Source organism: Euwallacea similis, chromosome 37 (assembly GCF_039881205.1).
Source record: "Euwallacea similis isolate ESF13 chromosome 37, ESF131.1, whole genome shotgun sequence".
Lineage (NCBI taxonomy): Eukaryota > Metazoa > Arthropoda > Insecta > Coleoptera > Curculionidae > Euwallacea > Euwallacea similis.
The window spans coordinates 1,159,045-1,184,740 of NC_089645.1; the positions used below are offsets into that span (position 1 = coordinate 1,159,045).

At 37.3% G+C, this 25,696-nt stretch overlaps 2 protein-coding genes across 2 annotated transcripts; one reads left to right on the top strand and one right to left on the bottom strand.

Moving 5' to 3' along the window:
- Window positions 1-3,881: 3,881 nt before the first annotated feature.
- On the bottom strand, window positions 3,882-7,655 carry LOC136418723 (uncharacterized). Its single transcript, XM_066404888.1, has 3 exons — window positions 6,771-7,655; window positions 4,039-4,252; window positions 3,882-3,979 (listed from the first exon to the last, which is right to left on the bottom strand). Exons 1-3 carry the CDS (start codon window positions 7,653-7,655, stop codon window positions 3,882-3,884), a joined length of 1,197 nt encoding a protein of 398 aa, XP_066260985.1.
- A 2,581-nt stretch (window positions 7,656-10,236) lies between these two features.
- LOC136418725 (piggyBac transposable element-derived protein 4-like) lies at window positions 10,237-12,398 on the top strand. Its single transcript, XM_066404889.1, has 4 exons — window positions 10,237-11,200; window positions 11,350-11,733; window positions 11,816-12,048; window positions 12,372-12,398. Exons 1-4 carry the CDS (start codon window positions 10,237-10,239, stop codon window positions 12,396-12,398), a joined length of 1,608 nt encoding a protein of 535 aa, XP_066260986.1.
- Window positions 12,399-25,696: the final 13,298 nt, after the last annotated feature.

Below are 25,696 nucleotides of genomic sequence, written 5' to 3' on the forward strand. Positions count from 1 at the left end.
CAAAATTATTTAGGAACACCCTGTATGTTATTTCGCGAATTTTACTGCATACGCGACTAAAGAAGTGCTTTAGTAGCGATACTTCAAAAAATGACAACGATACAGCTTTCCCTTTTCATAATATCACCAAATGAATCAAGGACTGCAACTATCCAATTTCATCTTTAAGTGTAAATATCTCCAGAACGGTTAAGGTTAAGCGTAAAATGTTTCATATAAAAAGCGTTCAGAATTCATCGCAGAGTCCAAAAATGCAATAAAATATAGTGCGTTCCATTTAAAATAAGCGAGTCGATATCTACTTCTGGTATAACCGGAAGTACTACCATCCTGAAAATATTTTTAACATGTGTCCCCCAAGGACTTAGGTATATTCCCTAACTTTTATATTTTTCCAAGTTATGGTTTTCCGGCAATCGATCGAGGGACTTCCTGAAGGACCACCCTGTATACTCAAAAATGTTTAGCATAAAAAATCGGTACAACATATGAGATAACATTGCAATATGGAAAAGGAATACGCAGAATTTCAATTAAAAAATTATATGAATTAGCAGAAACATTATCAACAACTACTAGAAATCTAGCTTGCGGGCAAGAAGTATCAAATGAGAAAAAGTTTTTTGAAAATGAAAGAGAATAGGTATTAAATCTAGTAAAAAGACATAAATAGATTAACGATCCAGAATTACGTGAAACGTTTTATTGATTAACTAAATTCATCCGTATTAGTGAGGAAGGAAGTGGAAAAGAAGATAAAAGTAGAGGTGGCAAAGGGTTTAGTTAAGGCAGGAGTTTCTGTTTACGTTATCTCTCGAACAACTAGTTTATCTATTGGTGAATATGATAATGATGGAAAAAAAAATTCTATTCCATATAAAGTAAATCAAAAAACAAAATAATGGAGGTTGCGACGAGGATACACACACGAAGATTTAACAAGCAAAGTGGGTATAATAAATTAAAGAATATATGTATATGAACAAGGACGATCTGCTGTTTCACTTGAAATGTTAGATAAAATAACAAAGGCACTATCAATTAGTATTATAGACCTACTTCCAGAAACAACTGAAAATGAAAATAATGAAACAGAGCTATCAAAGTTAACAGAAGAATACAAAAAAATTAAAAGCCAAGAACTACGTCATGTACTAATAAAATCTCTGTTTGAAAATATACAAGTTTGCAAAGAGAAAGTGAAAAGAGTAGAAAAGATGAAAATTGCGAGGAATTTAGTTAAATAATGGATTTTTATTAATATTATTTTAAAAACAGTTTTTACAGCAACTCTTTAGCCGAAATTCAATAAGTGTAAAATAAATAAACTATATATGTTAATATGTTTATTATTGCATAAAAAATAAATAAAAAGATTGGGAAATTGATTTGACTTTACTCAAAAGCTATGGCTTTATGCCAAAACTACTAAAAAAACAGTAATAAATATTAAAAAAAAGTTTCTTATTAGTAACAGATAAATTATATGAACAATGATAAAAATAAAGAAGAAATGGAATTCAGAATATTAGAAAGCAAAGGCAAAGTAAAAAGCAAAAACACAAGCAAAATTTGATTGTGAAATAATGTAAACGTTTCTAAGAGCATTACATGAAAGGCCATAAGCTCAAGAAATTGCTAAAAATCCGGTGAATATCTATAAAGGAGTAGAAAGGGTTTTAAGCAGTGAAATGGATGACCTGAACGTTATAGGAGTGACTGATTCTGCAGTAACAATGATTATGTGCGTTAAGGAAACACTAGAAAGGGTATTGTGGGAAAAGCTCAAGGTAAAGCCAATAATGGACTTACAAGAGCTAGTAAGTACTTGAATGTAAGTATAGGATACTCAGAAAGGGAATGTGTAAAAATACTGTATTTGAATTAGAAAGCGCCAACTAATCGGAAAAGAATTCTATATTGATGAAATGGAGAAAGTATCAGTGTATATAAAGGAGATCATAAGAAAACCATTAACAAAAAATGCAACATCAATAATACTGTCACATAACCACTCGGAAGGAAGTTTAGAGCCGTCACAAAAAGATCAAGCAGTAACAAAGAGCCTAGCAGCAGCATGTAGTACTGTAAGTGTTAGATTATTGGATCATATTATCATTACAAGTGCGGGCTATTTTGGTTTTAGAGAAAACAGATTGTTATAAAGACTCTCAAAAGTCTTCTTTTTGAATTAGTTGAATATAAAGTATTTGCAAATCTACTCGCTATAATTTATAATGAGTAATAGAATGTATAACAACTATATGCTGAGAAAGTATTTTTAATAGTGGAGGTTAATATGGTTAATAAAATAATAGTATCTTTTGATGATAAAGAAGGAATTAGTTACGAGTCAACTTTTGATAAACTTGATAAATTACCAAATTTCTCTATAAAACCAAATTTGTTCAAGTTAGTGCGAAAAGTAGTAGAAAATCAGAGAAAGTGAAAATTGAAAAGGTTTTAATTAAATGAGGAGTTTCTGTTGATTTTATATTGCAAACAATTGGTCTTTGTGCTGTTGAATATAATGAGGAACAAAATGATTTCTATCTCCCACCAAATAGGAAATCAGATCAAAGAATGGAGGCTAATGAGAGAGTATACTCAAAAGAATTTAGGAAAGAAAATGAATACAACGTGTCACGAAATAAGCAATTATGAGCAAGGCAGGACTGCTGGTCTGCTTAATAAATTATATGAAATGACGGAAGCATTAATGATTAATATTACAGATTTACTAATAAAAGAAGATGAAGGTAATAAAGTAGAAAATAAGCTACTTAATTTGATTAAAGGATACAAAGAAATTGAAAACCAAGAACTACGTAATGCACTAATAAAATCTTTGCTTGAAGGGATGCGTATTTGTGAAGAAAAAGTGAGGAAAGCGGAAAGGATTAAAGTTGTAAAGGTTCTAGTAAAAAAGTAAATTCCTATTGATATTTGTTGCATCACGGAGCGTTTCCTTCTTGGGGCTAATAGTGTGGTGGGGGGAGGGGGCGTTAACGTTCTGTTTTGGACTCTTTCATACTGTGCCCTTTTGCTTCTGCGTGTCCTACGTTCCTCTTGCACTTTCGAATGCTCATATCGTGTTAAAATGACTTCGAATTGGTCATTCGTTCATAACACTCCTCGATAATGACGAGGGTGGTCAGTCACTTCTGACGCTCATACTTCGCTAATAGTCCATCGTCGTTGCCTGTCCACCTAATTTTCATGGCTATTGAAGAGAGAGAGACAAGAACCCTCCCTTCTACCAGTGGTCCAACTTCCCCGGATGAAAGTAAGTCCGAACCAGACAAATCATCGAAATTGTTGCGATTTATGTTGCAACTTATGATCCTTCGGATTTATAACAGTTCGTGCTCCTATCCCTAACAGTCCGTCGGTAGGTATAACGACAAACATAACAATGACCGCAAAATGCTCTAAAGTAATCAAATAAAACAGATTTGCTTGAAATCATCAAAATAAGTCCAAATTTAGTTCAACCGTCCAAATCTGTCGATTTGAGCTTCAAATAACTCGAATTGTGAGAAAAAGTGCTAATATGAATTAAACAGGTAGAAAATAGTGATATCGGTCAGAAACTATTAGTTTGTCACGAAATATGCTCAAATTGACCGATTTGACTAAAATAAGCGAGAAATTGTTGAAAACGAACAAAATACACGAGTTATATCTCGATAAGTCAAGATAGGGTTTTTAAAAAAATATATTTATTACTATACAAAATATACTAGTTTCAGAAAAACAAATACTTTTAACACAATATAATTACTGTAAGCGTGCTAGCAACTGAAATTCAACTGACTAACTCTAAAGGGACTCTACAACTATTTATGATAGGTTTATTATCAACTTAGCACAAAATGTCTTTACACTACTGGATTCTGTGAGGTAAATCCTTCCATCTGAGTTCCAATTTCTAGGCTCGTCATGGGAGTTGGATAGCTTCCATTGGGATGTCCTTTGCCTGTTTTGGATTTTTACTCTTGATCCTGGGTGAAAGTATCTTTTTCCAAATTATGGTACAGCAGCCGCCTATTTTTAGGATGTATATGAATAGGGTCCATATGTTTGGGGCTATGGAAATATCTCCTAGTGATATAAGGAGTTGCTCTTGCATTTGGACGACTTCCTGCTTAAGTTTGTGGAGCTCGACCAGTTTGAGTTGTGGCAAGTATAAGCTGAAATTTAATATTAACAGCATGGTGTAGTCTGTTGCTAGATCCGGGAAGAAGATAGGCTAAGGGTTGGTGTTTATAATCCTTAGTTCATTGCTCACTGATCGACCATTAACTGTTATCTGGCATCCTAGTGAGAGATTACACAAAAATGTTCCCACAAAATTTTTGATTTCATGTTCTCCTCCTGGGCGAAATGTATGCACGATTTCTTTTTTGGGGCATATTACTATCTATTGGTTTATTTCGTCTAGTTGCTCGAACATTACTTCTGCAATCTTCACTTCTGTTTGCTTGCACGTTGGGGTAGTCTTGTCGTAACTTAGTAACTTGACCTCACAAGGGGTATCTTCATTGATTATTTCTAGATTTTTCTTGTGATATAGGTAAAATTCACTAAAAACTGTTTAACATTCTTCTTCATAATAGGCAAAGTGCAAGTGGTTTTTTACAAGAAATTTGTTTGCGGTATGACGGCCTTAAACAGACTCTATGTATATATCGGAATTCAATATAAGTGATAGTAGTTAAAGGATTTGTTATATACAGTAGGGATATGCAATATACAGGGTCTTCCGTGACTCGTTGGCTATAGCTTAAGAACGTATTCCTTGGTCAATTTTAGGTCGGAAATGCCTTATACGCTTTTCTCCAAAACTCCATTGTTAAGCAGTTATAGGCAATAATAATTTTAAGAGAGCATGGAGAATAAAGTAATGTAATGTTTTATTACTAACACAAGTTTAAAGTTTTGATTCAAAATATTCCCCCGCTACCTCAGCACATTCTTGCTCTTCTAATAATCGAAGACGTAACTTTCTGAAGAACATCTGGGTCGTCTCGTATGGATGCAGCTGCAGTCATAATATTTTGTAATAGCTCATTTATGGTTTGTGGCTTATTTGAATAAATTAAACTTTTTATGTATCCCCAAAGATAATAGTAGAGAGGTGTTAAATCCAGTGATCTCAGAGGCCAGAGAACTGGACATCTTATTCCAATCCATCGGTTAGCAAAGTTGTTATTTAGATATTGATCGGGGCAAGTTTGCGTTTTGCTTGCTGTCTCACCCCAAACACAAGGGGGGCACAGTTGATTGGCAGTGCCGAGGTGAACTGTATCTCTTTCGTTTCGATCTTATTGTTATTCGAAGGATGTTAAGGACTTTAGGTTATTGTTTCTTGGCGTAGTTTGCTTAGTTAATTTGTTTTGTACTTTCATCCCTTAAGTTACGCCCATGGGCATCGATACGTATTTGAAGGATTCCATCTGGGCGCCAGACCATCGTACCCATCAGGCCATATCGAAGGGCTCTTTATGGCTGGGAAATACGCTACTGGTCAAAGGAAGCTTTCTAAATTGGACCTTTGCCGCGATCCGCAATTCGGCGGATCGCAATACTTCAATGAAAGCGACTTGTATAGGTATTTGCCAGATGGCGGCGATTTTATGACCTTAGGCGCGACCATTGCCCGCAATGGCGTCTGGTATTGGTGCGCCCCTGGGTGGAGTTCCTCGGGTTTAGTACTTAAGGGATGATCGCAGTAATTTTGCTCTCTTTGACCAGTACTCGCTCTAGACATGTGATCGTAAACGTAACTCGTAATCTTCCCAACTAAGCAAACTCCCACTTCATACTTAGACCAATACTTTAACATTATTTATATAAGTGAAATTTAATACAGTCCGCTTTCGTAAACCAAATTGTTGTTTTCGTGGTTTTCGTTTATCGAAGGAACCTCAACAAAGGACCACAGCTTATTTGGCGCTGAACCAATGTAGAACAAAACACACTTGATAACAAAACACTTATTTTTTATTTTACTAACTGTCCAACACTATTGCACAGGTGACAAAGGTCATAACGAAGTGTAAAATTAGGTTAAACTAGAAAACCCCAAGCGACCACCGATTATCAAGAACCTTTGACGATTGGGAGTTTTTTGGGACAGGGCAAATGTTGTGTTTTAATTGAGAGCCGTATTGAGGTCCTACTGACGCTGTAGGAGTATAAAAAGAAAGTTGGAGAGGTGTTGAAGAGGCGTTGCGTGTTGTGAGAAAGACTATATGAGACTGTTTTAGATCAACTCAAAAAGTTAATTTTCCCACCGAATATGAACCTTATCTTATCCATATATATTTTTACCACCTCATAGTCATACCAATTAGTGTGAATTATTAGTGCAGGGGAAAGGATTGCTTATCAATACGGTGCCATGAAGGTGTGAGAAAAATGATGGGTGAGAAGAGTTATGAGCGTGGGAAGAGTGTGGAATGTGTATGCATTTCGATAATGTAAACACTGCCCTTAAGGGTGATTAAGAAGGGTTTACGTTGGCAAAGAAAGAAATTTATTATTAGGTGAAGATGTTGGGTATTTTCCCAACATAAACTGCCCGCGTTGAAGCAAAGGCTTCAAGATGACAAAATAATAAAAAACTTAACAATGGTAGATATATAAGTCTATGTGGGTTTATGTGAAAGGGTGACGTTGATAGTTGAATGAGTATCGTGATTAGGAAGTGGACATAATTTTGATAGGGTCCTTGTAAATATACCATTTTGTGTTTTTATTCTTACTATGCGAACCCTTCCGTCAGAGCCTGGCATTACTTGCACAACCCTGGCGAGTGGCCAATGTAAGGGTACGGTGTTATCTTCTTTTACGAGCATAAGGTCATTGACTTTGAGGTTTGGTGATGGGGTTAACCATTTTGGTCTATTCTGCAATAGGTTTAAATAATTGATGGACCATCTTTTCCAAAATAGTTGCTGGATTTGTGCTAAACGTTGGAAGAATTTTAATCGGTTATCTGGGACGTGAGTGACGTCTTGATCGGGATAGGCAGTAAGTGGTCTCCCAATTAAGAAATGACCTGGAGTTAAGCACTGAAGATCTGAGGGATCATTAGAGAGTGGACAAAGGGGTCGAGAATTCAAAATGGCTTCAATTTGTGTTAGGGTAGTGCTCAGTTCTTCCAAAGTAAAATGCGCATTGCCTATGATGCGGACCATATGATATTTGGCGTTTTTTATTGCCGATTCCCATATTCCTCCCCAATGTGGGCTTCGAGGTGGAATAAATTTCCATTGGGTCTGATTTGTGAACAGAAAATTTATAACTGAATCGGAGTGATTTTTTGACTTAAAGAACTGATGGACTTCTCTGAGTTGGTTCTTGGCTCCTAGGAAGTTTGATGCGTTGTCGCTAAAAATCATGGATGGGTTTCCGCGGCGTGAGATAAATCTCTTTAATGTCATTAAAAATGCGTCAGTGGACAGATTGGATACCAGTTCTATGTGAACGGCCTTCGTTGCCATGCAGACGAAAATGGCTATATATGACTTTAAAGATTGTGCCTTTTTGAGCTTAGAAGCCTTGACTGTGAATGGACCTCCAAAGTCCACCCCTACCTTATCGAAAGGACGAGAACACACAACCCTTTCTCTAGGCAAGGCTGCCATAATCTGTTGGGTTGTCTGAGTACGAAATCTATGGCAAGTCAAGCAGTTTCGTAGTATACGTTTAATTTCACGTAGACCACCAAGAGGCCAAAAACGTAATCGGAAGTTGGATAGGACATTTTGAGGGCCGGCATGACCTAATCGTATGTGTTCTTGGTTTAGTAGCATGCTTACTACATGATTGTTTGAGGGAAGAAGTATTGGGTGTTTCTGTCTATAAGTGATGTCGGCATTTTCTAGACGTCCACCCACACAGAGAAAACCTTGCTTGTCCAGAACTGGGTTAAGAGATATAATGTGTTTATTTGATACAGGTCTATGGGTGCTAAGTTCCCGAGATTTCCTTCGAAAAGATCTGTGATTAGACATGCCTTAATATGTGATCAAGAGCAGAAGTAAGTTCGTGTACAGTCAGGGGGCCAGAAAGTTTATCAGACTTAAATCTTGAGTTACGTACGAATCGTAATAAAAAGGCCATTGTTCGCTGCAACCGAGATATACTAGAAAATTTTGAAAATAACTGAGTCCAAAAGCAGGTGGTGGAGATTTCTTCTAAATTGGCAAGTGCCACCTTTCGTTCTTCAATCGGGTTGGCTACATCGAATGCGGGAATAAAGGACCTTAAATCGAGATTAGGGGCATGTAAGAAATGGGGACCTGTCCACCAAAACTGCGAATTTTAAATATCTTGAGGTAATACTCCACGTAATAACAGGTCTGCTGGGTTATGAGCAGATTTAACATGATACCATTGCCAATTTTGGGACAATTGTTGAATTTTGGAGACTCGGTTAGCAACAAAAATTGACCACCTTGAGGGATGTGACTTGATCCAGTAGAGGGCTATTTGAGAATCAGTCCAAAGATTGACATTATCGATTGTAAATTTGGTTTCAAATATTGAAACAATTTTGCTGGTTAGGGTGGCTGTGAGGTGCATTGCACACAGTTCTAGTCTTGGAAGGGTGACAGTTTTGACTGGTGCGATTCTAGATTTTGATGTTACTAATACACAGAAGGTTGAGTTGTCGTGATAGATAGCGCGGATGTACACACATCCAGCATAAGCCTTCATGCTAGCATCAGCGAATGAATGTATTTCAATTTTCAGTTTGGATTTATTGCAAAATATATGACAGGGTATTTTGAGGCTTATTAAGTGAAATAGTGATTTAATGAATGTATTCCATTCTTCGAGTAGGGGCTGATTGAGCTGTTGATCCCAATCAATTCCGGAAAACCAAATTTTTTGCATGATTATTTTTCCAAGAACGATTATGGGGCCAATTAAGCCGAGGGGATCAAACATTTGTGCTAATGTCGATAGTACTTCTCTTTTTGTAGTGAGTGACTTGTGTTTAATGTTAGGCAATGTTATTGAGAAGTAATCTTCAGTCGGGTTTCAGGATAATCCTAAGATTTTGTTGGAGACATTTTCAATTTTAATATCGTATTGAGTTTGAGTGGGATGAGGGGATATTTCTTGCAAGAAGTCAGGGTGATTTGTGCACCATTTATGCAGGGTGAATACAGCAGAATTTAGCAGATGATTGAATTCAGAATATTCGTTACACCCTGTAAGGATATCATCAACATAACATTGTTGTAATAACGATTCAGCGGCGTAGGGATATTTTGAATGATTCTGAAGGGCTACTTCTTTTAAGACCCGCGTAGCAAGGTAGGGAGCACTTCTTGTGCCATAAGTGACAGTGTTTAACTCAATACATTTTAAGGGTGCATTAGGGTCATTGCGCCAGAGAATGTTCTGTATAAATCTATGATCAGGATGGATCTCAATCTGTCTGTACATTTGTGCAATGTCTATAGTTAGAACATAGGTGAATGTCCTAAAACGAATAAGTATGTCAAATAGGTCGGGTTGTACCTGAGGCCCCTTCAAGGTTAAGTCATTTAGTGAGTATCCTGAGGTTGATACTGCAGAGCCATCAAAAACAACCCGTAATTTGGTTGAGTTACTGTTTTCCTTTATTACGCAGTGGTGGGGCAAAAAATACTTATTTTCTCCATTGCTATTTTGGAGTTCAAGTGGGACATATTTGGCATGATTTAGGCGGACATATTCCTCGATAAAACATGAATAGTCAACCTTTAATTGGGGATTTTTACAAAGCCGCCTTTCAAGATTAAGAAATCGTTTTTTGGCCATGTTGAATGAATCTCCTAATTTTCGGATTTCATTGGGGGATTTAACCCGGCCTTGGTGCGTTGGGGTATGACATACCCCAGCCCAAGTAAATTGGGAATTTTAAAGAAACGTACCATCCTATTAATTTAAGCGTCTATGTACCTTCGAATTAGACCTCATAGATGGAGTCACTGACGGGATAATCTCAAAAATAGTCATTTGTGTATTTAGTATGCAACTGAAGTGGTCGGGGGTTTACTATACCCCAGTGTACCAGTGACGTGAAATAAGGTGAAAAGGTGTTTACATTTCTAATAGTGAAAATTTCGTTTATCTCAGTGCTAGCGATTTCATAACTCAAAGTAGGTAAACTAGTATTTCACTCTACAGTAATCGTTTTACATCCTGGTACTTTAAATAGATTTCTTCAATATGTCTTATGAAAACGAACAAAAACGCTTGACTGCAATGTGGGCAATTTATGATGATATACCTGAGAATGCCGAGGAACCCTTAGGATCTGAATCGGATGGAGAATTGCTTGACCATGTGAGTGAACATTTATCCAACTCAGACAGCGCACAGGAAATTGAGCCATCTGACGAAATTGAAAATGAACACTACGAACCTCTCGATGTTGACCGGTCTGTAGATAATTCTACAAGTAATGATCATCCTACATCATCAAGTAATATTCGGCAACGGTATATGTGGGGTAAAGATGGGAAAACAAAATGGGCTGAGTCTCCCGGAAATCAAGCTGTAAGAACTAGGAGCGTAAATATAGTGACACATCTACCTGGTCCAAAGAAAACAACAATAGTAACAGCAGTCAAAACGCCATTAGAATGCTGGAGCCTTTTTGTAGACAATGTTATGCTGGATGATACTGTGAAATACACAAATGAAAAAATAAACCATAAGTCACAAAATTATTCTGATAAACATATGATACGGGAAACTAACACAATTGAATTGAAAGCTGCATTGGGACTTCTTTACCTTGCTGGACTCTTTCGGTCATCAAGACAAAATCTTGAAGATTTGTGGGTCAATGATGGTACTGGAGTTGATATTTTCAGATCTACAATGCCTTTGAAAAGGTTCCAGATTTTAGTTGCGTGTCTTCGTTTTGATTGCGCAGGTACAAGAAACGACAGGCGTCGCATTGATAAATTAGCACCCATCAGAGCCATATTTGAACGGTTCATCAACCACTGTCAAGAATGTTATATTCCATCAGAATATATGACGATTGACGAAAAATTGGAGGCGTTTAGGGGCCGTTGTGGATTCAGGCAATACATACCCAATAAACCGGCCAAATATGGCATAAAAGTATTCGCGCTTGTAGATGCAAGGACTTTCTACATTTTCAACTTGGAGGTCTATGTTGGTAAGCAACCGGATGGACCTTTTTCTTTGAGTAATAAACCAGATGGCGACAGAACCTGCGACTCGTAAAACCAATTAGAGCTTCAAATAGAAATATCACTTTTAATAATTGGTTTGCAAGCTATCCTCTTCTTATAAAACTTCTAAAAGAATACAAACTTACTGCTGTCTGTACTTTGAAGAAAAATAAACGTGAAATACCTCCAGTGATGCTGGCAGTACGAGGCAGGAAAGAAAGAAGTTCCATGTTTGGATTCCAATCCAACATTATGCTTGTTTCTTATATTCCCAAAAAAGGAAAAAATGTTCTACTGTTTTCCACTTTGCATCACGACAGAAAAATAGATACAGATACAAATGAATTGAAGAAACCTGAAGTTATCACGTTTTATAACTTCACTAAAGGTGGAATTGACGTTGTAGATGAATTATCTGGTACCTACAGCGTTTCTAGGAATAGTCGCAGGTGGCCCCTCACCCTGTTTTATTCAATTCTCAACTCTGCAGCCATAAATGCCATGATTATATGGAAAAGTAATAACAATGACAAAACTAGCAAACTTCCACGCCGAAAGTTTCTGAAGGAACTAGGTTTATCTCTTGTCAATGAATACAGAGAGAAAAGACAAGAAAATCCTCATGTACGGCGGGAGCTTCGCAGACAAATTGCAGAAACAAGTGGAAGTTCTGATGGTCAGGGAATACGTGGTGACCCATCTGCAAAAAGACAAAAAGTGTCAAGAAGATGTTGTTTGTGTCCCAGAAAGGCCGATCGAAAATCATTCTACACTTGCCATTCATGCAACCGTTACATATGCATGGATCATTGCTCTTTCACATGTGATGAATGTCAGGCCTCGAATAGCCCTTGAAATGTTTAATTCTTTTCTCAAAATGAGTTTCGTTGTGTTGTTCTATGTTTATTGCTCGCGGTAAAAGAGGTCGTTTACCAAAAACATTTATTTTTATTTATTTTCTGTGATTATAATTTTAGTACCTTTTTCATATATGAAAAATGTTATATATGTGTAAAGCTTGTTGTTTTCTGAAAATAAAAAAATATTTATGATTATTTTTTGTTTCGCATGATCAACAGTACTTATTGGGTAAAGAAAAACACCAAAACACAAATTTCAAATTTAAAAATTATTGCTAATATCTTTTATAAATAGGGGTATCACATACCCCAGTGTACTTAACATGTAATATTTTCCCACCGTACCAACGCCGGGTTAAAGGGTAGGTGAACTTGAAACCTGCCATTTTTTACTACTTTGGTAGTGGTAACAAAAATGTCTTCGGCCATTTGCTCGTCGGGGGTTGGAGTTTTCATAAAGGGAGTGTCCTCAATAGTCCAAAATTTAGTGAGGGCGTTATTAAGGTCTATATTGGACAATAGTGATACACAATTTTGTGACGGTGACAGAACAGTGTGGGTAGCTTGCGACACAATACTGGGTTGAGTTGGAATGCTGCCCGCGATTATCCAACCTAACACAGTGTTTTGCAAATGTGGAAGATTTTTTCCGAGTTTGAAACATCCTACTAAGTGACTCTTAGGAATGTCTACTTTAACACTAATTAACTGACTAATTGGTTAATTCTAGTCACTAATCAGTAAACTAACACTTAATTAGAAACGGGTACTTGCCAAATAACATCCAAGATACCGATTCTTCCCATAGGAATTATGGTTCAAACCGGTGCGGCTTCAAAAAGTCCGGATTGAATCAGGCTTTTACTAGAAAAAAAACCTACAAAGGGATTTTTAGGGCACTCATGGGATCCTTAGTGCTGCGGGGCTGCTGCATACACTACAGGCACTCAACTACACAGGGTCCGCACAAAAGTCCACCCAAAATCGCACTATTTTTGTAAAAATCGACACTTATCGCAAGAGCTCGATTGAGCACGCTCTCACGCTTCGAATGCTTGGCGCGTACTCAACCTGAACTAACCTGAACTAACCTTGTTTTTAGGCGAAGAAAAATCCATTTACGCACGCCCTTCTGTGCTTAGCCAACCGAATTGTGTGGGACTCAACTAACGTCATATCCACTAAAAAACTCCGCCCTTTCTCCTCGGAACAATCCTTTCGGGTATTAGTTCAGGGCTAAACCACAATCATCGTTCCTACGTCCTCTCACCTCTTTTGACCCTTCGCCTCTCCTCTTCCCCCTTCCTCCTCATAATATTCTTCAACTTCTCCGTCACCGCAATCCAGTTCTCCTCGCTCCTGATCATGATTTTACCTATATTTCCTACCATTAACTTCTCACCGCACCTCCTATCTGCCTCCATCCTATACGCTGCAAATTCTACACATTCAAAAATAGTATGCTCCGCTGTATCCCTTTCAGAACAAAATTAACAATCATCGCGCTACGCCTTTCCTATTTGCATTAGATCTACCCCAAATACCCCATGTCCGGTCATTGCCTGCACCACATAGTGGTCGAGATTTTCAAACCCCTTCTCTGGCTATTCTCTTACATTCTCCACAAAATTTCTCGTCCATCCTCTGTATCTTTCCCACCTCTCCTGCCAACTCCTTTACATCCGCTCTGTTGCCTTCCTCTCCATCTCTGGTTCCACCTTATACAGGGTTTCTTAATTGATGGTAAAAAATGAAATGTGTGAATTGTGGGCATATTTTAAGATAAAAACTTCATATAAAGACATGTCCTAAATTGCTTCCATTTTGATTTACGGGGTGTTGAAGTTTCATTTTTTTTTCGATTTTCTTTAATTTCTCTATTAGTTGTAAAGAAAATTAACTCAAAATTGGTAAAAACTATCATTTTAGCATTACGAACAACCTGCAATAACAATTATTTAAAATATTCCACAGGGCGTTACTTTTCTCGTGGCCGCTCGCAATATTTTAGATCAGAACTTTTTCTATGACATTTCTAGATTTTATTCATTAACTTCATTTAATCTCTTATGTCTTTTATTAACTTTTTGGCCTCTTCAGTTTTATTATTAAGAACAATAGTTTAAGAGATATTTGCAAAAATATCTAACCATGTTCACCCCGATTGACCTAAGGATATGTGTTGAGATTTATTTGAGTCTTCGTAGGAAACGAGAAACATACACTTCTATAGAGAAGTAATAATTTTATTGAGTAGATCCTTATGATACGAGTGAAAAGAATGAACTAAGTTACAAAAATTAAAAACCAAGCCGATGCAATTGACCTGCTAACTAAGGTTCTTAAAAATTAGACAAAACACATGTGCAAACAACAAGAAAGAACTTTCACTGTCTGACATCATAAATTACGGATTGCCAGATGAGTCCGCATATGGCCCTTCTTAGAAAGAACCCAGAAAATCGCTAAATTCTTGCAACATGAACAAAAGGCAAGGAGAAACAAAACATTCAATGTACAAGCAGTGTCGCATCATAATTTCAAAAATGATACAACGGCAAGGTAGTGAATGCTGCAATTAGACGTAGTAAGCTGTGGAATTTGCATTTGTTTTAATAGAAATATTAATTTGATTGGTTTGGATTTGATTGGTTCTTCCATGATTTTATTTAGATGTATGTAATACTATTATAATGCATTCTTACACAAAACAATAGTAATTAAAACAAAAAAATGTTAAAACTACTAATTTGGATTGTTATCAAAGTAATTGCTAAAAATGTCCTCTTCCTACCAATATGCAAGATTCAACCTTTCTTTTCATGGACTGTCGGACTCTATGAAAAATTCCAAATGTATTTTTAATAGCTTGACAAGCATTTACAGTTATATTCCTTAACTCTTTTTTAGTGTTCACTGGTGTTGAATATACTAAAGTTTTTAAATGTACCCACACAAAAAAATCTAAACTATTTAGGTCAGGTGATCGACGAGGCCAAGATTGAGTACCACCTCTCTCGATCCACTTATCTTCAAAGGTTTCAATCAAGAATTGACAAGCCAAAATACTAAAGTGTGCTGGTGCCCCATCGTGCATAAACCACATTTCGCGACGTAATAAAAGAGGAACGTCTTCCAGGATAATAGCTAGATTTTCTTCAAGAAACTGCCGATAAGTTGTCCCATTTAGTCTTACCGGTAAAAAAAATGGCCCTAACAAAAAAACTGCCAACGATTTTACACCATACGTTCACCGAGAACTTTTCTTGATAACTTTTTTCAGTAATTGCGTGAGGGTTTTTGTCCGACCATGAATGGTTGTTGTGAAAATTTTGAATGACTTCACGGGAAAAGTTTGCTTCATCGATAAATAATACATTAAGTATGGGATATCAAAGTATTAGGACTAAAGGATCTTTAGAAATCATGTGACGAAACCATTTACAAAACCTTAGGTGTAATGGGAAATCTCGTAGAAGTAATGCTTGAACTCTTTGGATATGATATGGGTACAACAAGTTATCAACCAGAATCCTCCAAACAATTAAATGGGAAATGTGGAACATCGTTGCAATTTTTCTTGTGGTGGTTTCGGGATGCTCCTTAATGTTATTTAAAACCGCTTCTTCTATTTCTGGCGTTCTTACCGTACAATTTGCTCCTCTCACAAAATTATTTATTTGGAAAGTTCCAGCTTCATGTAGACGATTGTGAGTTTTAGAAAAAGTTCTTGAACCGGGTTTGGTACGATTTGGGAAACGCTGTTGGTACAATCGCACTGCTCTACAACTATTTCCATTAGCCAATCCGTAGATAAAATGTATATCAGCCAACTCAGCATTAGAGAAACGTTACAACACCATATTTTTATTCAAAAAAACAATAATTTTAACTTCAAATTTTAATTTACTCTCAAGGAAATCCAAATAAAATTATGGAAGAACTGTCAAATTAATATTTTTAATAAAACAAATGCAAATTCCACAGCTTACTATGTCTAATTGCAGCATTCACTGCCTTGCCTTTATATCATATCCTTAGGTCAATCGGGGTGAACATGGTTAGATATTTTTGCAAATATCTCTTAAACTATTGTTCTTAATAATAAAACTGAAGAGGCCAAAAAGTTAATAAAAGACATAAGAGATTAATTGAAGTTAATGAATAAAATCTAGAAATGTCATAGAAAAAGTTCTGATGTAAAATATTGCGAGCGGCCACGAGAAAAGTAACGCCCTGTGAAATATTTTAAATAATTGTTATTGCAGGTTGTTCGTAATGCTAAAATGATAATTTTTAACAATTTTGAGTTAATTTTCTTTACAACTAATAGAGAAATTAAAGAAAATCGAAAAAAAAATGAAACTTCAACACCCTCAACCACCCCAACTAAATCAAAATGGAAGCAATTTAGGACATGTCTTTATATGAAGTTTTTATCTTAAAATAAGCCCACGATTCACTCATTTCATTTTTTACCATCAATTAAGAAACACTCTGTATATCTCTATCCTCTTCCTCACCATCATATCCATCGGAGCCATTCCTGCCAAGACCGTTACAGTTTTTGTTGCCCCTGTTCTATACGCTATAGTGATTGCAAGTGTCAGGCTTCTGTTAACCCTTTCCCACTATGCCCTACACTTCCCGAATTCTAACGAGCTCCCCCATATAGTTGCCCTATATAAAACTGCCGACATAACCGTGCTTGCAATTAATTTTCTTTTTTCTGTCTTTGGTCTACCTCTGTTCGTCATTAATCTTGATAACAAACTTATCCTATTTTGTGCCTTTTCTATTATTTTTTATATATGCTCTACCATTCTTAAATCCTTGTCCCAGCCACACTCCCAGATATCTCAAACTTTTGACACTCGTTACCATCGTTTCACCCAATATTATTTCGCACTTTGTGACCTTACGCCTACCCTCTAACAGCACCATTTCAGTCTTTGCCTTTTCTACAGTCAAGCTCATTTCCCCTATTTTTCCTATAATTTTGTTTACGTTTTATCCCGTCTTTTTTTCCAATATCTCTCCACTTTTAGCTGTCACCACAATAGCCAACTCGTCGGCATACGCAATAATTTCCACACCCCTGTCCACACGAACTTCTAACATCTCATCATATACCAAGTTTCAAAGCGTCGGTCCCAATATATTGCGGTATCCCATATGATAAATTGTATATTTTCCCATTCTCATCCATCGTTTTTCTTTCCTCGAAATACGATATTAGTTATGTTCATATTTTTGGAGCGTAAAGTACACTTGTTTTCGATTTAAAAAAACGCAAAACTTGTATATTCATTTTTATTTGTTTCAAAGTTACATGCCTATGAATTATTGGCAGATAATAACTAATAAAAATTCATCTTAAAGTAACGGAAAAATAATTTATTTAAGATAAGGTCAATTAAGAATATTTTCAAAATGTCCATCTCCTTATTGAATGCAGGCTTGTGCCCGTAATCTAACAGATGAAGTAGTTATCTGTATTTCGCGTTTGTTTTGTTGTAGTTGTTCGGCAGCCTGCTGAACACGCTGCAATAATTCTTCTCTTGTATTGGAAACTTGAGCGTAGACTAAGTCCTTCATGTACCCCCATATATAAAAATCAAGGGGATTGTGATCGGGTGATCTAGATGGCCAGGCAACAAGACCATTTCGACCAATCCATCTTGGATAATTGGCGGTAACCCAATTTCGGACAGTAGTTCCAAAATGTGGTGGTGCCCCATCCATTTGAAACCACATGTTTAGACGAACATTCAGTGGGGCATCCTCTAAAAGTCCTTGCACTTCGTTAATAAGAAAATGAAGGTAATTGTCCGCATTTAACCTCGCATGAAGAACGACGGACCAATCAACAAGTCATCGATTAGGGCAGCCCAAACGTTAACAGAGAATTCATGTTGAAAGTTAGATGGGCGCATAGCTTTGGAATTTTCTAATGTCCACCTATGTAGATTTCTCAAATTTGTAATACCACTTCTTGTGAATGTAGCTTCATCTGTCCAGAGGACTGTTCTGCAGAAATTACAATTAAGCCGTGACTGTCTTAATATCCAGGTAGAATAAACTAGATGAGCATAATGGTCTGCCTCAAACAAACTTTGCCCCTTACGATAATGATACGGATGTAAGCCTTCACGTTTTAAAATTCTCCAAACAGTCATTCGCGGCACTCCAAGTTGTCTAGAGTTTCGACGTACAGTGATAGTTGAATCCTTTACAACAGTATCTAATACTTGTTGATCCAAGTCTGCGGGAAAATTCACTCCCCGGTTGAAAAGATAATTACGCAGTCTGCATTCCCCAAATTGTCTGTGTACTTCCAAAAACGTTCTGTAATGAGGAATGCGCCTATTTGGAAACCGATGTCGGTATTCAATAACTGCTTGGCGTGCACTGCCGTTACAATAGCCATAAACAAAATGCATGTCGGCATACTCTTCAGAAAAAAATCGGTAAGGCATTTTGAATAAAGAAAACGTTTGCACTCAATAAGAAGCTGCTATTTGAACCAAAACTTGTGACAACTGTATGTCAATAATTCTTAATTCAAAAAAGAACCTTAACAGAAATTTGAATTTGTTTATTTTAATTTATTTTATTTTAATGTTTCAGCATTTATTGACAGAAGTAACAGCCTTGTTCGTCATAAATGCATTTTTAATGTTTTTTTTGTGCAAAAAATGCAGTCATTTTTCTTTACTTTAAGTTGAATTTTTATTATTTATTATCTGCCAATAATTCATAGGCCTGTAACTTTGAAACAAATAAAAATGGATATACAAGTTTTATGTTTTCTTTACTCACAAATAAGTGTACTTTACGCTTCCAAAATATGAACATAACGATACGGGACACCTTGTATACAGGGTGTCCCAGATCAAAGTGCAAATATTTTAACCATAGATTCTACTAATAAAATTAACAAATACGTATTTTTTGTTTTTGTCCAAAAGTCTGTCGTTTCAGCTCGAAGGCTCTTTGAATATGGGGCTTTATTTGGATAAAATAATTTATTTTGGAAATACCCTTTAACGGATTATTATGAAATTTGGTGTACCAACATTTTTTTATCGTACTAATTCAAAAATAAAAAAATTAAAATTACAGCTTTGGCATTACATAGGTATAAGGGCCGGAGTATGAGTATAGGGGCCCCTATTTATTTAACAGTTAAATGTTTTAATCAAGCGGATACATTACTTGGTTTTACCTTTCATTTAGAACCTTTTTTGTCTCTTGGTGATTTTTCGTAGAATGTGTCGCTTTCTCATAGTAGTTACTTTAATGTATTTATTACATATCTTACTCGAGTTACATTGTGTCTGTCTAAAGTTATTTATTTTCATTATTTAAAACAAAATACCATAGAAACGAAGAATGAAATTGTACACTATAAAAATTGTTCAAAGTGACCACCGTGTTGTTCAATACATTGATGAAGACGTATCTCCAAGTGATTAACAGCTGCACGTAAAACATGGGGTAAAGTTTTTAACTCTTGTGCAGTTATAAATATTCTTTCTCGGAGTTCCTCCGCTGAATTCATTGATGTTGCATATATTTTTTGTTTTAAGTGTCCCCATAGATAATAGTCTATCGGATGCAAGTCAGGGGACCTAGCTGGCCAAATTATAGCTGCTTCAGCACCTCTACCAATCCATTTGTTTGAAAAGTAATTTTGGAGCCAGTTTCTAACTTGGACAGAATAATGGGGCGGTGCGCCATTTTGCAAAAACCACATTTCTTGTCTATCAGCCAATGAGATATCTTCAAGTAGTCCAATAAAATCATTTTGTAAAAATCTTAAATATTCTTCTCCGTTCAGTCGCGATGGTAAAATGTACGGTCTAATCAAAAATCCATTCATAACACCAATCCACAAGTAAACGGAAAATTCATGTTGAAATTTTTTCATTATTACAGAATGAGGATTTTCAATAGTCCATTGATGCATATTATGGCTGTTGAAAACTCCGCATCTCGTAAATAAAGCTTCATCGATGTAAAGAATAGACCTTAAAAAGTTTCTATTTGTTTCGAGATTTTCTATCATTTGTCGACAAAATGCAACACGTCGTGGAAAATCATCTTCGAGGAATTCCTGGACTTTCTTTAAATAATAAGGGTGATACTTTTCTTGACGTAACACTCTTTGAATACTACTTTTTGGGATCATTAAGTCACGTTCAGCATTTCTTAAACTACTAGTTTTATTATCCTCAAAGTAATTGATTATTTTTTGTTCATCTTCTGCGCCATAATGCCTAATATTATGATTTTCTTTTCGTTGAGGAGCGAAACTACCAAATTCCCTCAATCTGATATGAGTATTTGAAAACGTTCTTGCATTTGGAAGTCATCGATTAGGAAATCACTGATGGTAGATAATTCTTGCTCTATGAGCGTTTTGTCTGCACTCACCATAAATCAAGTGAATATCAGCATACTCGGCATTAGTAAACGGAAGCGCCATCATGAAGAAAATAACAAATTTAAATATGATCTTAAGAGTATGCCAATGATAACATCAATGACTAATACCTACTGCTAGTTGGTCACAACATGGTTGAAAATGACAATCAGAACAAAAGAATCAATGTCAAGTTGGTCATGACTTGACCTACTTAATAACAACAAATTCTTGTAATAAAAAGTCATAAAATTTGGAATCGCTACTACGAGAAAGCGACACATTCTACGAAAAATCACCAAGAGACAAAAAAGGTTCTAAATGAAAGGTAAAACCAAGTAATGTATCCGCTTGATTAAAACATTTAACTGTTAAATAAATAGGGGCCCCTATACTTATACTCCGGCCCTTATACCTATGTTATGCCAAAGCTGTAATTTTAATTTTTTAATTTTTGAATTAGTACGATCAAAAAATGTTGGTACACCAAATTTCATAATAATCCGTTAAAGGGTATTTCCAAAATAAATTATTTTATCCAAATAAGGCCCCATATTCAAAGAGCCTTCGAGCTGAAACGACAGACTTTTGGACAAAAACAAAAAATACGTATTTGTTAATTTCATTAGTAGAATCTATGGTTAACATATTTGTACTTTGATCTGGGACACCCTGTATACAGGGTGTTTCCTAAGTACGGTACATAACTTCGGCAGCGTATTCTACAGCTAAAATAAAGGTAATTTTGTTATATAAACTATATCCCAAAATTGCTTCGTTGCGGAAATACAGGGTGTGAAAGTTTCTTTGAAAAATTACAGTTTTTTAAATATTTCCAAAACTAATTGAGACATTTTAATGAAATTTTGCAGGGTGTGAGAGTTAGCAACGTTGCGTATTTTAGGCTAAAAACAGTGGTTGTTGTGTAACCAGTGGCGTGTGGGCAGGATAATTACTGGATATTTTAAAGGAAAAATGTGGTACGCCACTATTCTTTTCCAATATTTTGTTCCTTTTTTAATTATGTGTTCGATTTGGAATAAAAAAGGTCTCTTGACTTTTTTTCGGACGATGCACCGTTTTCAAGTAAATAAATAAAAAACCGTAATGTAATAAGTACTATTCGTGAATGAACACAGCACCATTTCTATTTTTTTTTATTATTTAACTACAAATGGCAATCATAAAAATAATAATTTCTGACACAGGATTAAAGAAAATGTTGAAAATGGCCATCTTGTGATAAAATGCACGATTCTATTCGTCTCATCATTGATTGTCTCACTCGTGGACCCTTGCTCAGACGGCCAACCTTCCCGGTCACTATCTCCTGTAACCGAGACCCTAGACGTCCGTCTCTAGCTTCGTACACACTTGCTTTCACGCTTCCCTCTTGGAGTTCCTTACGGACTCCTTGAGGGTCGTGCGCTAATTAAGTGAGGGTTAAAAGAGAATCACTTTTAAAAAAACTTTATGTTTCGGATTTAAGAGAATAAAAAAATTATAAAATAGGGTTTATGACTTAAACTAGAGCGAACAATTAAGACGAACAGCAATTAGCTTTTACACAGACTTAATGTTAATGTTCTAATGGGTAAAACTTGGATATCACGGAAACCACTTAGAGCGTTATTTTTTTTTCCGTAATCTACTCGCTTAGTAGTTCACCAATATGTTTTTTTTTGGTGCGGAAATGCTTTGTTCAAAAGTTTGCTTTTCCACATTTATTTCAATACTTGACTCTCTTACGGGACCGTGGAGCGAACAGGGGTCTTGGGTGGAATAAATAAAAATAAATTGAGGTAAGTTGAGGTAAGCTGAAGCAAGTTGAGGTAAGTTTAGGTAAATTTAGCTCAGTATATAGCAAAATAAGCTTAGTTTTTTTGAATTAATCTATTTATTAACGGAAATCACCATATTCCAAACGAATTATATTTAATAAAGCTTCCATTGGGTCGATATTGATTTTCCTACAATAGCGACGCCAGAGTTCTTCACACAGAACATCAGCGAATTGACTTTCCGGTATAGATCGTCCTTTCAATTTTCGCTTCAATACGTTCCACTGAGATTCTATCCTTTGTGTATGTGTCCCATCCTCAGCAACAAACTCTTTGCTGTGATTTACCGTATGATGACTGTAGCCCTAATTCTTAAGGCCATCATACGCCTTCCAACAATCAGTCCACACATCGGATCCTTCAACTACATGTTTCTGAATGATGGGCAGCAGAACCTCCGCACTACGCTTGTTGTCAGGACATAGTACACAACGCAGATCTTCCGATCCTTCCGCTATTATGCCTAGAATCCAATGACCATTAAGAATCTTTCCCCTGTTATATTTTCTATGACCAAACATAGACTCGTCAATCTAAAACGTAATACTATTTATTTACCAATGTATTTATGTAAAATTGAATCATAAAGAGATTCTGGAACTAACCCGAACTAACCTGAACTACAACACCTTGACCTCCAGTTTTAGGCATTTGTTCCTGCATTTTGGAGAAATCTTCTGTTACCATTTCCCTACAATATCTTACACGATTGGAAATTGTGTCTGTAGCAAGCAGCTTTTCCCCATCTTGCGTACAAGCTCGCTGGATTTGTTCATAACTTGAACCGTGAGCGTAATGATAAAGTATACTAGTATAAAAAGATGAAATTAAAAAATATATATATATTTATTAATTAATACTCACATGAATTCACTTTGAATTGAAAGCCGAGAATTTTCAAACCATGTGCCACTGGAGACGAATATGTCAGGTCGACATTTATTCGGTTTTGGACATCGATATCGACCCAAATTAGTGTCAGAGTCAAAATAATGCGAAAAACGCGTAACTGGTTTGGAATGACCTTTTGTTTTGCTTCTACAAAATGGCGGCTTCGGAAGAAGTCCTTCTCGTAAAGCTAGTTGATAGCCTTCTTTACGGGTTTTAGGCAACATATTATCAAACCATTTATATTCCATGGTTCCAACTTTAAATTTCCAAATAAAATCGTTTACCTATATCGGTCCTATATAGGTCAGACTTTCAGCGCCATAAGGGCGCCTACCATCATAAACCCAACCGTCGGGCGCATACCTATATCGGTCTCTTTTATTGGGGCATTGGAGACACGCTAAATTGCGGATCTCAGCATTAGTTCAATTTAGACTGCGTCTATTCACAAGTAGCGTATTTCCCAAAACATAAAACAACCTTCGGTATGGCTTTTTGGGTGTCGTCGTCACTCCCTCCACATAAAATCTCCCCAACAAATACTGACATACATTGGCGTAGCTTAAGGGACTAACTACGGCTAGTTTACGATTAAAATTAACTAATTACCTAACTCAAGGCACCAACAATACTACAACTTACCTAAACTTACCTCAACTTACCTCAATTTATTTTTATTTATCCCACCCAGCACCCCTGTTCGCTCCACGGTCCCGTAAGAGAGTCAAGTATTGAAATAAATGTGAAAAAGCAAACTTTTGAACAAAGCATTTCCACACCAAAAAAAAGACATACTGGTGAACTACTAAGCGAGTAGATTACGAAAAAAAAAAGTAACGCTCTAAGTGGTTTCCGTGATATCCAAGTTGATCCTTCTAATGCAGCAAGTAGTTTTATAGAGCACAAATACATAGTCGACATCTTATAGTCAGCGGTTCCTAAGATTAAGGGATATGGCTCGCCCTCTCTTGTACTCCTCCGCTGCGCCCATCTCATTCAAGCTGCCCCTTCCTCTCTCTTTGTCTCTCTCATCCATCTTCTCCTCGCTCTCATACGTGCTCTCTTCCTCTCAGCAATTTCATCGCTCCACCAGTACACCGCTCGTTCCCCATTCCCACCTTCATGCTTTCTTAGATACTGGCCGTAGGCATCGTTTATCTCCCGAACTATTGTCTCGGGAGTTCGGTTTCGCCCAGACCTTCTTGCACCGTCACAAACTGGCTCGATTGCTCTAACCCTTTTTCGTTCACTATCTAACCTTCTTTCTTCACACATCCGCTCTTGCCACCAGACCCCCCCCCCTTCGCGCTATACTATAGGAGATATATCTGTGACAACTCCTACTCTCCATTTCTACTTCCACGCTCCATAGTAACGTCAATCAGTGACCTGCCGTTTCGGTCCCCGAACGTCCACTCGTCCGTAGTGTTGATGGGGACGAGCTCTCCGGCATCCAATTACTCTTCTAAGACCCGGCCATAGGCATTCATCACCCTGGAGCTGGACCACCTACTCTTAGTGTTGAGGCCCCCAGCAATGAGAACCTTCCTGCTGTTGACCTTAACGTACCACTCCACCCGTCCAAGCCACGCCGCAAAATCGGCCGTGCTCCTGTCCGAAAAGGAATACGTGGAGACGAGAGTGATGTTGTCCAGCTCTATGAACCCCCATGATCCAGCCGTCATGAACTCACGGTCCCTGTAGAGTGACTTTATCCCCACATCGGGCGTAACACCAAATAAAGGCGTCGCCACCCCTGTCCCGAATGGAGCTCCCTTCCACCACGCACGGTTACTGACCGAATGCCACTTGGACGCCCTGATCTCTGATTATCTGGAGCATGAGGTCTATCACTAGACGTCCCCTGTCCTGGTTGATCTGCAGGCACCACAGTTCCCTGTCCGACGCCATGACCCCAATCTTACTCTCACGCCCACTTACACACGCTTCCCCATGTCCCCTTCTAGTTCTTCTGAGTCTCTTCTCGTCCTTCTCCGCCGTCTCTCTCACCATCCCCTACCAGCGATCTAAGGAAGCCGGTGGATGAAGAATCTTCCCCATCGCGGTTGTTCCTGGGGCTCGATGCTGTTTTCGGCTCTTCACCACTGCTTGGCATTCCTGCCCCATCCCCCGTATCCCTTGGTCTTAGGTTTCCCTTTTTTGGGTTTCCTCTTGGCTTTAGTGGAGGGATCGCATCCCGGACCCCCATAACTGTGCCCCCTCTCCTCCACAAGGGACAGTACCGCTCCTCTCGGCTTGTCGCAGCCTTATGGCCCTCCTTGCCACATTTGGCGTACAGCGGAAGCGGTCCTCCTGCACGTCCTCGTCCTGTAACCCCCCTCTCAACAGCGGAATCATCTCCCACCTTTCTCTCACCCAGCACCTAGAGATGCTAACTCTCATCTCCGTCATCTATCGCACGCTCGCTGCTGCGTTCCCTTCCATCAGAATGGTGCCGGT

Excerpts from the sequence above, each read along its gene's own strand:
- LOC136418725 (XM_066404889.1), top strand. The coding sequence starts at position 10,237 with ATGTCTTATGAAAACGAACAAAAACGCTTGACTGCAATGTGGGCAATT. Across the intron at positions 11,201-11,349 it reads CAACTTGGAGGTCTATGTTG|AATACAAACTTACTGCTGTC; the intron begins GTAAGCAACCGG and ends AACTTCTAAAAG. Across the intron at positions 12,049-12,371 it reads CTCTTTCACATGTGATGAAT|GGGTATCACATACCCCAGTG; the intron begins GTCAGGCCTCGA and ends TTTTATAAATAG.
- LOC136418723 (XM_066404888.1), bottom strand. The coding sequence starts at position 7,655 with ATGGCAGCCTTGCCTAGAGAAAGGGTTGTGTGTTCTCGTCCTTTCGAT. Across the intron at positions 4,253-6,770 it reads CTGACGGAAGGGTTCGCATA|CCTATCTTCTTCCCGGATCT; the intron begins GTAAGAATAAAA and ends ACCAACCCTTAG. Across the intron at positions 3,980-4,038 it reads CCTAAAAATAGGCGGCTGCT|GCAAAGGACATCCCAATGGA; the intron begins GTACCATAATTT and ends AATCCAAAACAG.